Here is a 13,195-nt window from a genome sequence, read left to right as displayed (position 1 = left end):
GATATTCAGGTGGGCTGCTTGGTCTGTAGCGTCTATTGAGTCTAGATTTCTGTGTATAGATTCCAAGACAGCGCCTACAGCCTTATGGTCAAAACACGTATCCTAGTAGAACCCCAAAGGCTGTTGTCGCGGTATGGGGCAGTCTTAATCTGCCCTAAGTTTAAATGCAGGAAATATTTGAGAGTAGTAATTGTCGCACGTCAACCTGTAAGCACAAACAAATGGTACTTTGTGTAATGCCAGGGTATTAAAATGTTTGGCTTGTTTCTCCTAAAATAGTTGAAAACTAGATCTTAACAAATCCGGTTGTGGCAGTCCTTTGTATCCTTAGTCTGCCCGAAAGAACCGAAATCACCTTGCTTCCTAAGATGTCCCGAAAGAACCAAAATCATTTTGTTTCCAAAATGGCTGTTGTCTATATTGCGACGTCATTACGTCGTAACATGACAATGGGCCTCATTACGATAAAACCGCCTGGTTACCGCCGGACTCATATTACCATTCCGCCTCCGTGATTCCCGGAATTACCAGGGCATTACAGCCCCGATTTTAAAGGAATCACGGAGGCGGAATGGTGTTAATCCCCATTCCCATCGAGTCCTGTGGGACTCGATGGGAATGGGGATCATGGAAACACCGGCAGCATCTTGTAATGCTGCCGGTGTTTCCTCGTCCGCCTGCAGGCGGGCGGGGTTAAACCCGCCAGGTCAGACCTGGCGGGAACATCACCTCCCGCCTGCAGGAGTTGTGATAGCCCGGCATGGAAACAACGGTGGCGGCAGGTTTACCGCCACCGTTGTTTCCATACAGGGCGATTTGTAATGAGGCCCAATGTCATGTCTATTTCTCCATGCAATATACAGCATACTTCAAATATGAAATATTAACTCGCCTAATGCCTATAGACTAAATAAGGGGTAGTAACACTCCTTTAAGGTGATTATAAATTTCTAAATTCTGTATATCCACAATATGATCGATTATAGGGCAAAAAAATATGTTTTAATTGTAAGAACACAATCATTGCCCATCTTCCATCGTTAAACTACAGATCTCCCCTTCTGAATTACAGATTGGGAAATTTGTCAACTGTCTTGGTATTAAATATTTCCAATTAGAGGGTCAACTATTGACAATTACCCTGGGAAGAGGTCCACCTCGTTCGAACCCTAGTTCTATGGTTTATATCTCCGGTAACTGAGTGGTTCACAGTCTCCTGCCACCAATTAAATATGCATAGGATTTACAAAGTTTAAGAAGACTTCTCCAGGTGTAATACTGAAGGATAGAATCCATGTGTTCAATCTAGTACACTCTATCTTATTATCACTATCCTCTCAGTATATTGCTTTTACATTCTCTTGCTTATAGTCACAGTATTGCAAATAAACTCCTTTTGGCACCATTCCATGTACACCTTGTATTCTTTTATGATTATAAAAACAGCTTCTAATGTTGTAAATAGATGCTTGAAAAACCTTATGTCAACTTCTACGTAAGATCAGATGTTCAGTCCTTTAATACCATAATCTCAACTGTTTCATAATTATAGTACACACTAAACACGATTTGAATACATATTCCGACTATCGGTCTGGATTTCTAATCAGCATAAGTAATTTTGCAATTCTGGCAATACATGTCTAACATGATCACAATCATTATATAGACTATCTGTTATTCGTTTGTAAGGTATCTTAATTTCAAAAAAGGGTTCTCTATTATAACCAAAAACAACATTAATGTACGTTAAAAACATTTTGACATTTTAACCATGGCACATTTTTCACAGAAAGGCTCCCAGATAGAAGTCCTCTTTCATTTCTTCTTGCGCCATACAGCCTAATTTTTCAATCCAAACTAGTTCCCTCTGGTCTAGTTTTCTGCTCAGGTTTCCTCCTCTCTGAGATCTTCGCACTACTTCTCTGATGAATTTAGTTGTGCCACTGTGTCTTTTCTCTGTAAAGTGTCTTGCTATAGGCGAATGCACATTTTTGGCTCTGATGTTACTCTTGTGCTCGTTACAGCATTCTTTTGCCTTTCTTGTTGTTCGCCCTACATAAAAGATCCCGCAAGGACAACTGAGTCCATAAATGATTGAATGTGAGTCACAAGTTGCAAAGGCCATAAGTTAAATTTTTGTGCCTCTACAGGGGTGTCTAACATACCCTTCATGATATTGTTACAGTTATTGCAGTTGCGACAGGGGAAGTGCCAGTCTTTTTCCTATGTAGTGTCTGTTGTTTGTTAGCTCTGGGATCTCCAGTCCATGCGTTTGGGAGGATGGAGGCAAAAAATGCAACCATATTGTGCTTCTCTAAGAAAAGTATTTTTTTCCCACAGCTATTGCAGTCCTTAAATCCTCTCTCTGACATGGTACTAAAGAGGTGAAAGTCTGTTAGCAGTAAAAAATCAGGAAGTCCCGTACAGGATTGTTCAAATGTGCAGTCAAAAAGGTTCAAAAAGTAGTCAAAATGCTTCCTTATCACAAGGCATGCAGCAAATAAGCTGACGAGTGGTGCTTTGGGTGAAGCTTAAGCCTGTCCAACTCATTGGCTGAAACAGAAAAAAACAAAATGAGGTGAAAAGGTCAGACGTTAAAAGCCTTTTCTCCATTTGTGTATTGTGACGAATCAAGGGAATTGGTCTCTTTACCCGAAGGGGGAGCACCACCACCACCCCTGAGAGGCTAGGGAGGTCAGCCCACTCGGCAACACCCTGCTTAAGGGTAGAGGCAAACGGGACCTCAGCGAAAGAGACGACCCCCCCCCACTCCTTCGCCACTGGACTCTTCCCCCCTAAAGCAATCCCTAGTGCACCCTCTTCTTAAGAAACCCTCAGCCAACCCCTCCTGCCCTGCTCCATCACCATTTCCTGGGCAAACTCCTGGAAAAGCTGGCCATCTCCCAGCTTAATCTTCTCACCGTATTGGTTGGTTGTCTCCCTGACCATCAGTCTGGCTTCAGAGCTGCCAGAAGCACGGAAACTGCTCTCCTGAACATCTGTGAAGACCTGCTCTCCAACCTTGACTCCAATACCCTGTGTCCTCATCTTACTTGATCTCTCTTCTGCCTTTGACACGGTCAAACATGCCATCATGCTCAACCGACTCTGTGATAACCTGGTTATCATCGATCAGGCCTTGGCTTGGCTGGTCTCTTTCCTCTCCAATCAGCCCTCCCAGGTACAACTTGGGTCCTTCCTCTCCTCTATCTCTACCTGTGGTGTTCCTCAGGGGTCAAACCTCTCTCACTGGCTGTTCAATTAATTCCTGGCACTTCTTGTCCACCACATTGCCGCTCACTGCCCCAGTGCTATGCGGACGACACTCAGCTCATTTTCAGGCTCCCTTCTCCCCCTCTTCTCCTTCTCTCATCTCTAACTGTCTGTCTGCTATCCAGGAGTGGTGTGCCGCCAACGATCTTTGCCTTAATTCCATTAAGACTGACATTCTCCTCATCGGCACACCTGCTCCCTCCTTTCCTGTCGCTCTCTGGCTGGCCTCCCTAAGCCCTTTTCCTTCTCCCACCCATGAGGCTAAAAACCTCAGGGTCATCTTCGACGCTACTCTCTCCTTCTCTGCTCACATTTCTGACGTCTACAAGAATTAACACTACCAACTGCACCTCCTCCGAGGTATTCTTCCTTTCTTCTCCTTCCCCCAAAAGCTCACTGTCTCCAGAGGCCTGGTTCTCTCTAGGCTGGACTACTGCAACAGCCTCTTTCTAAATCTGCCTGCTTCTACTCTCCGCCCTCTGCAACTCATCCAAAACAGGACTGCGAGACTTGTCCTTGGCCTCAAGCCAAGGGATCGTATCTCTCCAGGACTGAAATCTCTGTACTGGCTTCCAGTGGCTGCGAGGATTACGCTCAAAACCCTCTGCATTGTCCACAAGGCCTTCTGGGGCCTCAATACCCCCAACTCTCTCTACCTAAATATCTTCCTTCTCGAGCTCTTCGCTCATCCGCCTCCAACTCCCTCAGGGTCAGTCGCTTCTCCAAGCAAGGAGTTGGTGGTAGATCTCTTTCTTCCGCTGGGGCCTCCCTCTGGAACAGTCTTCCCGTCTCCCTGAAACTTGAGGAGAACCATCTCCAGTTCCGGAAGCACCTCAAGACCCTCCTCTTTGCTTCTGCTTTCTCTACTCCTCTCCACTGCTGAACTCCTGACTGAAACTGCACTAGTCACCTGGCCAACCTCTGATCTCGAGTCCAGGTACTTTGCCCCGCCAGATGCACACCTGCACTGCCTCCCGGGCAACCCCTGCACTTGTGGGCTTTTTTCTGTATCCCTACAGACCCTTGCCACTAGCTGGCCATACTATTACCTATTTTTAATTATTTTATTTATTCTTTTCAGTGATCTTATGTATTGCACTGCCCCCTCGCCCCCGCACTTACCCTTTCCTCCCTCCCCTGCACTTGTGCGATATCAAGGTCACCTGCCCTAGAAGGATCGTTGTCTTTGTCTTCCCTCTGTTCCCCCTCCCCTGCCGCGTTGGGTCTTGAAACACTTGTGTATAGATGCGTTATAAATGCCATATCATATTATCTATGCTGCCCCTCTCTGATCCCCATATCCATTGTTCCATTATGTATGCCTCGATTCCAACCTTCCACTTGAAGGTATAAACTAACAAATTGAACCACAGTGTCCCAATTGTTTGCTCCAACTACAACTCCAGACCATATGTGATCTGATTCACTAATCCCATACCCCACACACTGAGTCCAACCTTTCCCTCCACCCCAACTCCCCTACCCAAACCCCCCTTCCTCCCCAACCTCATGCTCTCTCTCCCCCCACCCTCAAGCCCCCCCCAAAAAACTCTGTTCTCCCCTCCCCACTATTCATGAACTTCCAGCCATTCTATCCACCTGCCCTCCCTCCCGTGGGTGAATGACCGTCCGTCTGGGGGATCCCCCCAGCTAGCCCCCAGCCCACCCGTCATGGTAATCCTCTCTCGCTTCCATAACCCTGGAACCTTAACTGGCCTCTGAGTCTCTGTGCAATCCACTGTGAGTCGCCTTCAACTCCTGCCCCCCCCCCCAACAAAAACCTCAGTCTCCTGACGGCTCTGTCCCGTCTCTCTCCCTGCACTGTGAACTCGAGCCCTGTGGTGATGGCGCCGTCTCACTGCATCATAGGTTCTCTGCTGTCACTGCACCTCCAATGGAAAATCCGTAAAGGTACGTAGTCTCGCGTTGCCCTCCTCGTATTAGCCAACGCTTTGGGACTCCTGCAGAATAGCATCTCGGTCTCTGAAGTTCGAGATCCTGGCCACTATCACTCTTGGCTACCCCCCAAGTGGTGGAGCCCTCGTTGGCACCCTATGTGCCTGTTCGACTGTGAAAAATGTAAACAGTCCCTTTACACCCAAAGTTTCCAAAATGAGGTGTTCCACAAAAAGCTCCACACTAGGTCCCTCCTGCCTCTACGGAATCCCTACCAGGTGAATATTACAGCGCCTACATCGACCTTTGGCGCCTTCCGCTCTGGCCTCTAATGTCCTGGTTGCCCCCACCAGGCCAGCCATCTGGTTCTTGAGATGTTGCAAGTCATCCTCCACAATGCTTACTCTCTGCTCCTCTTCCGTGACCTTCTCGCATACCTTTTCGCAAGTCGACCCTCACCAGGGACACAAAGATCTCCACCTCCTTAATGTTTTCCTCCAGGGTGGTCCTTGTGGCTTGTATAGGTCACCTCCTCAGAACTCCACACCACTGTAACTTCGACTTTATAATCCACTTCCCCTTGTTTCTGCTGCCTGTTTTTGGGGTCTGTATATTTATCCATCTTCTGTTGGCCCTTCACCATTGTCACTCTCCGGCAATCACCTCGACCCACCCGCCCCAGGGTCTGTGTCTTTATATACTCCGATATCTGCCCCTCCTTCTGTGGGCCTGGGACTCCTCTCCCTCTAGAGTTCCCACTGTTGTGTGGGCCTCACACCCCACTGCTCCCTAGCTCTTCTCCCGTGTCCCAGCCGAATATGTTCCAAGTCGGCCAATGGGAGAACCACCACTCCATTGCACCCCCTCACGACACTAGGACCAGGCTATCCAGATGCATTGTGGTCACCAGTTCTCCCAAATCTCCCTTGGGGCACACTGTCCAGGGAGGACCCTAGTGCCTTTTTAAGGCCCGGGCCCACATTGTCTTGCAGTGTTGAACGGTCAGCCATTGCCACCCCCTCACTCCCTGCAGCGTATAATATTCTCACCACTGGGTAGCCTAAAGGGGCGGCCACCACTGCTCCTCCTCCTCTACTAGTCCAGCCAGTGCTTTTGACCCCTGTCTAATGCCACCAGAGTAGGTTGTCGTGGCTTTGCTATGTCTCTCCTCCGGAGCAGGATCAGAGTTCTTGGACAGCTGTTTTGTTTTGGACCCACAGCCCTTCAGTTGGGACCCCCACCCACTTGCCTCTCAGTCTCTGTCGGCTCCTCCAAATATTCTGGGGGGCTGCGCCTACCCGCAGAAGCTCCTCTTGCAGTTGTTGCCACTCACTTTTCATGTAGGGGGCCCCCTGTCTCGGGGACTCACCGTCGGACACGCTCTCCGGTCCAGATAGGTTCCCCCAACATGAGAGCTCCGCTCTACGTTTTGTGTGCTGCTCTAGGCCTCCTTCCCTACACACTGTTCTTTCGTTGCAGAGCCGCTCCGGAACAGCCTCGCCCCCTGCTTCCACTATTGTCCGAGGGGCAAAGGTGTGCCCACAGTCCTCTTCTCTTTGTGTGCCCTCTTGTGCTCTGTGTTCCATAGGCTGTCATCCCTCCGTCCCCACATTCGGGATTGTGGCCGCCAGTACTGCACACCCTCCACCGGTGCCTGTCTCTTGGGAGTCAGCCACACACTCCATTTGTTCCACCTGCAGCCACTGTGTTCGTGGCGCGGAGCGATAGATGCCGTTTCATCTCGTTCCGGGCTATATGAAGGGGCCCCCTTTCATCGTTCCAGGTTCCTTGGTTCCATCACTCCAGCAGCCAGACAAACTGTGCTGCCAAGGTTCCCCAAGCTGGAGCTCGCTCTGGGGTTCTAATTTTTCATCAATAACACAGGATTTTAGTAGGATTTCGACGGCCGGGAGCTCCAGGGAGCTATGTGCTCATGCTCAGGCAGCTGGCCACGCCCCATCAGGACAACTTAAAGGACATACAATATAGAGACTGGGATGAAGAAAAAACGGCCATCTATTATTGTCAACCAGAAAAGGAATATGCCTCTTTAAGTAGAAACTCATATTTAAATTGGACGAAGAAGCTGAAGTGCAGAGAGACTCTGCAGCAAGCAGAGGCAGACAGACACGTACATCGGCCAGGGAAGTCCCAAGGCGACGAAACACCTCAGAGGGGATGAGACTCTGCAGATGGCGATGCCTGCGAGTTTGGTAACTACTGGGAAGTTGATAGCAGTGCACAGGATGCAGAACATCCTTTGAGAACGAAGAAGAGAGAAATAGGGTTGTGGCGTGACCACAGAGATCATGAGGTGGACAGGTGGTCCCCCAAGCTACGCCGAAGCCACTAGGTGTCCTCGACTGCCTACCATCGGGTCACCCGTAGATCTGTCACTCTACATAGAGAGAGAATACGGAGCTCGGAACCAAGAACGGGAGGAAAGCAAGAACCGCGAGCTATCAAAGGCTCTGGTGATGATATTCCAAACAAGCACAGGTAACGGGGAAAACAGGAGACCCTGGAAGCCTAAGCAGAATCGTTATGGGCCTGTTCATACTCGTCCCAGTCTTATACATGAGAGAATGCGAAGATGGAATAGTGATGACAGAAGAAACCTGAATGCAATAGGAATTGGAAGAAAGCAACGCCCGAGGAGAAGGGCAAAGTAGAATATCTATCAAAAGACAGCAAGCCTAAAGACAACACTGAGTTTAAGAAACAAACATCTGGGGAGAAAAACAGAGTATTTAATGAGAGAAATATGAATGGAATGAGAATTGTGAGAAACATGAAGAGTGAGAACGCGATGCCTGAGTAGAAGGGTAAAGTGGAATATTTGTCACCAAAGAAGAAGAATACTGTGAACTGAGGAGAAGAGAAGTTAAAGCGAGAATTGCAGAGATGGGTATCATTATGCTGGAAAAAGAGGAAAGCAACCCTATATGATAAAAATAGTTGTTCAAGGTTCAGGAGACCACCTTCTAAGAAGAAGGGACAAAAGGATCAAAGTCTTCAAGAAATTATATGAACAGATGAAAGAAGTCACGATAGACTATTTAAAAATATCAAATTAAGTAGAGTCCAGAAGCAAGCAGTAAGCTCCAGGAGAAGGGAGTCATTCTCCTATCTTTAGTTGTTAGAATACTGGTAGGGTCAGTTAGGGTAGGCGTGTACTGTGGACACTTCAGACATTCACAGACAACTGACGAGCACCTTAGTTAGTTTAATAGGTAGGGAACACGAGATAGAGAAAGCTAAGCATTACTTTTATTCTTTAATAAAGCCATCCTCGAAATGTCCTCAAAGAGTTGGTGTGCTAGTTTTTCTGTTTAGATCATTCGGAAACTTCAAGGCCTAAAAATTATTACTGTATTCCCTTGTTCCCTTTCCGCCTTGAAGCACTTTGAAGCACTCCACCTATGTATAAGCATTGTATAAATAAACAATTACAAGTTCCCATTCCATGGAGTCTCGTTGGACTCCATGGAATGGGTTTGCCGCTATCACAGGCACCGGTAGGCAATTCCTTGCTGTTAGGTGCCTGAACTCCCTGCAGATCAGGCCTGCCAGTAGTTCACTGCCCCTACTAGCAAATTCGCAATGTGCCAGTCATATTGGCTGTTTTATCGGCATCTTTACCAGACCGGCACACTCGTAATGAGGGCCATTGTTTTAATGCAGATTAATTTTGTCACAGTGGAAATTATGTGGACATTTTTCACATGCTACCTGAGCACAACATGTAGTACCTAGTGAACACACATGCGCACGCACTCATTCTTTTCATTAAAAATCAAAATGGCACCTTCAAAAAGATCGTACAATGGCCTCAGAATTGAGAACAGTGAAGTAGACTCCAAATCATCACTGATGATTAGAAAGGTTAAATACACAAAAGTAATACCACATTAATGACAATTTGGACTTTCACTTAATTGTAGTTGCAGTGACAACAGCTTGTTTTCAAAATAAAATTAAATGACTGCTGAAAGAACCACCAATGGTGTCTTTACTGTAGCCATCCTCAATTGTGGACTTTTAGTTAATTCACAGGAGAGAGTGAAAAGCACCTACAGGAAATATAATACTGCAAGTGACGCCTACTTTATAAGTATAAACACCTCTTTTTGCAACCTCTACTAGGCTACAACATTCACATCTCACCAAAGCACATCCACGTACTGCATATTCTACATGATTTACTCAAATGATGTAGTGTATCTGTGTAACACGCAGACGCTGGGATGCATAGCCTTACCCAATTTAAATTGCTTTGTTGTCCCTTTCACGCTATACATTTATATCTTAAAATAATTAATAAAAAAAATAGATCTAGAGTACCAGGTTTCGAAACTTGAGCAATTTGACGTCAGAGAAGCCCACCCAGTTCAGTGTTTCTTTGTTCAGGTAACTGCAAACCTCAATGAATGACCTGCAAAGCAAAACTACGAGTGCCATAATGTAACGCAAAAACACTTAGCAGTGTTGGCTACAGCAGCCTGACAGCGATCAAATGGAGAGCCAACAGCACAAGTACACCTTTTAGCCCACATTATTTTAAATGCAATTCTTACAAATGTAAACCTCATTTCGTAATTTACCTTAATAGAAAGATCTTCATTACCCAACGTAACCAAGGTTTTAATGGAAGGGTAGTCGCCTTTTCGACCTTCGTGCAGTTCCACTGTTGCTCTCATGGAGTTCTAAAACAAATCAACAGTTGTTATTTTCTATAGGTGCACATGATTCTGGCTATCTTAATAATGAACAATTAAATAATGAACAATAACTCGCTCTATATTTCCAATTAATCATAATGACTGCAGTTAACATGTTACACCTCAAGAAATGCTATGCTCTATAATAACACCATTGTACATAGGACTTGCATAGAGTCACAGTTTTGTAGCACATTCAATGAGATTAAATTACAATTTTTTCCGCGTATCATTTTCAACTCATGGGGATCTGGCAACAACCCCCTCGGCAAGACTGGAACCGGTTTATTACGCTTCACTAGTAAATCAAAAGAATGGATGCAGCAAATGGTACGACATTTATAGCGGTGCTGAAAATAGGAGACTGCCTAGCACTTGGAGAATCCAAATATCCAAGAAGCTCACTATGTAACACCTACATTCAGATCTTTTATTTTCCCAAAAGTTTCCAAGGCGACATCAGTGTAAACACATTTCTCAGAAACTTAACCTAATTAACAATCGTATCTAGGGAACTCAAATTAATGGTCTTGCATTAATGGTCAAGTCTCATCCAAAATGCCAGCAATGACAATTTAGCTCTGGTAAAAGGTGAACAGATCATATCTGGGGGAAAAGTGAAAAGATGTTTGTAGCAACAAGTAATACTTTAAAGCATTACGTTCTATTTGTGTGCCTGCATCCTGTTGTTTCTTCCTTATTCTACATTCCCTAAGTGATCGTTCGGTTCTTTCATTCTGTTTCTCCTTGGTAGCCTGCTACATTGTACTGCCTGCATCCCTGCTGTGTCCATTTTTACTTCTAGGTTCTGTTGGCAACTGACTTGTCTATAAACTGCATCTGTTTCTGCCACTGTACTGTCCTCTGTGTGCCCCACTCCTTTTTGTGTCCCCCCTCCTCCCTAGTGTCCCCCTGCCACTCTACACTCTCCCCCCCCACTCTCCCTTCTGCACCTTCTATAGTGCTTCCTGTCTCTCCTATCTTCTCGAACTGCTATTCTATCGACAATCCTATTCTTCTCACTAAGTCTGGCAAAAAGAGGTTCAAAAGGGATATCCTGACCTCCAACCCAGGCCTCCTTAGCACTGATACCTACACCAGTGCTTCCTCCAGACAGATCCTTACCAACATCCTCTTTGTCGTTCCCTCCCCAGGCCTATGGACCCCCATGTGGTCTCTGTTCTCTCTCCTTTTTGCACTTCACCCATTAATGGTGGCCACCACTGTGAAGCCCTCCTGGCCCCCTTCCACTCCACCAAGACCATCATTAATGTTTACCTAAATGGCACCGTCCTGGCCCAAGGACCTCAAGCCAACCTCCTCCTTTTTGATAGACGCTTCCCGCGCCTTATCAACTCCCTTTCTTCTCCTGGTGTCCCCTCTCTTCCCTCTCTGGATCCTCTGCCTCCTCCATCCAAGGCCACCTCTACGGCTGTTTCTGTTGCTTCGCCGGCCAACCTGTTGCCTCTTTCCTCCACCACCCCTTTGGTACCCACCTCCTCTTCCTTAGCTACCTTGCCCTCTCCTTGTTCCTCATCTATCGATTCTTGGGCACATCCAGCACTTCCGCAGGGTGTACCTCTGACCTGTACCCCTCCACTGAAGTCTTTCAAAGGGGGCAACCTGCTCCACATTACTACTGTCAACTCTCACTCAGTGGTCAAACAATCCTGTGACATCTGCTATCTCCTCAAAGAATTCGACCTAGATGTACTCGGTCTGACAGAGATGTGGTTCACGGCCAGCTTTGTCACAAGCTTTGAAGCTCTCCTTCTCTGCACCCAGAACCAACCGTCCCGGTGGGGGTGTATCCTTGATCTTCCCCGAGTGGATCCCTACTTCTATGATCCTATGCAGGACTACTCCTTTGAATGCCTGGTCTGCAGGCTCTCTCTCTCCGGCTGAGAGGTAATGGCAGGCATCTTGTGCATCCTCTGACAAACTGGCCTGCCGCCTGCTCCAAAGGAAATACCGGCTCTCTGCTCGCACTAAGAAGAAAGCCCACATCCAAGGCCGCGTCTCGGCGGCATCTAACCACTCTGCCCGAATCTTTAAAATCTGGCAGGAGCTGGCCAATCCTGCTGCATTCTCTACTTCTCCTGTCCCCTCCCAAGCCCTCTGCATGGCCCTGGCATCTCACCTCGTCTCTAAAACCAATGATATCCTGTGAATCCTGTCATCACCACCACCTCCTCCAACTTCTATCTCCCCTACCCTTGGCCCCTCTGCAGCCTCTCCCCCCTCTTTCTCTTCCTTTCCTCTGTTCTCCGCTGACGAGATTTCTAGGCAAGTCTGATCTATGAATGTCTCTTCAAGACAGGTTCTTTCTTGTTCATCCAAAACCATCAAGGACCATATTGACACCCTTGCACCTGTCCTGGCTGACTTCTACAATCACTCCTTTGCCGCTGGAACCTTCCCCTCCTCCCTAAAGCACTCTCTTGTACACCCTCTACTCAAGAAACCCTTGGCCGACCCCACCTGCCCGACCAGCTATCGCCCGATCTCCATCACTCCTTTCTATGGCAAACTCCTGGAAAAGCTGGCCATTTCCTAGCTTAATCTTCACACTGATTCTGTTGGCTGTCTCCATGAGCATCATTCTGGCTTCAGAGCAGCCAGAAGTACGGAAACTGCACTCCTGAACATCCGTGAAGACCTGCTCTCCAACCTCGATTCTAATCTCCCCTCCGTCCTCATCCTACTCTATCTCTCTTCGGCCTTTGACACAGTCAACCATGCCATCCAGCTAAACCACCTCCATGAAGACCTGGGTGTCACTGATCAGGCCCTTGCCTGGCTGACCTCCTTACTCTCCAACCAACCCTCCCAGGTCTTACTTGGGTGCTTCCTCTTCTCTATCTCACTCTCCACCTGTGGTGTTCCCCAGGGGTCTAACCTCTCTCCCTGACTTTTCAACCAATACCTGGCACCCCTCGCCCACCACATTGCTGCTCTCTGCTCCAAATTCCAGTGCTATGCGGGTTACCCCCAGCTCGTTTTCAGGCTCCCCTCTGCCACCTCTTCTTCCTCTCTCATCTCTGTCTGCAATCCAGGAGTGGTGTGACACCAACTACCTCTGCCTTAATGCCATTAATACTGATATCCTTCTCATCGGCACTCGTGCACCTTCCTTTCCTGTCACTCTCTGGCCAGCCTCCCTTGGCCCTCTCCCTTCTCCCACCTGTGTGGCTAGGAACCTTGGAGTCATCTTCGACTCCACTCTTTCCTTCTCCCAACACATCTTGGATGCCTCTAAGAAGTTAACTACCAACTGCACCTCCTCAGAGGCATTCTTCCCT

The 13,195-nt window shown here is 47.4% G+C and overlaps 1 protein-coding gene across 4 annotated transcripts in view; it reads right to left on the bottom strand.

Moving 5' to 3' along the window:
• Positions 1 to 13,195, bottom strand: part of PDK3 (pyruvate dehydrogenase kinase 3) — a 1,369,253-nt gene that overhangs the window by 325,114 nt on the left and 1,030,944 nt on the right. For all 4 annotated transcript variants that reach the window (XM_069637291.1, XM_069637294.1, XM_069637292.1 and 1 more), the window contains exon 8: positions 9,777 to 9,878. In XM_069637291.1, the coding sequence (XP_069493392.1) occupies positions 9,777 to 9,878 (102 nt within the window). The remainder of the gene's footprint in view (positions 1 to 9,776; positions 9,879 to 13,195) is intronic.

This window comes from Ambystoma mexicanum, chromosome 7p (assembly GCF_040938575.1).
Source record: "Ambystoma mexicanum isolate Mex_15411 chromosome 7p, UKY_AmexF1_1, whole genome shotgun sequence".
Lineage (NCBI taxonomy): Eukaryota > Metazoa > Chordata > Amphibia > Caudata > Ambystomatidae > Ambystoma > Ambystoma mexicanum.
The sequence above is the reverse complement of the archived record's forward strand: the minus strand, read 5'-3'. Positions and strand labels throughout refer to the sequence as shown.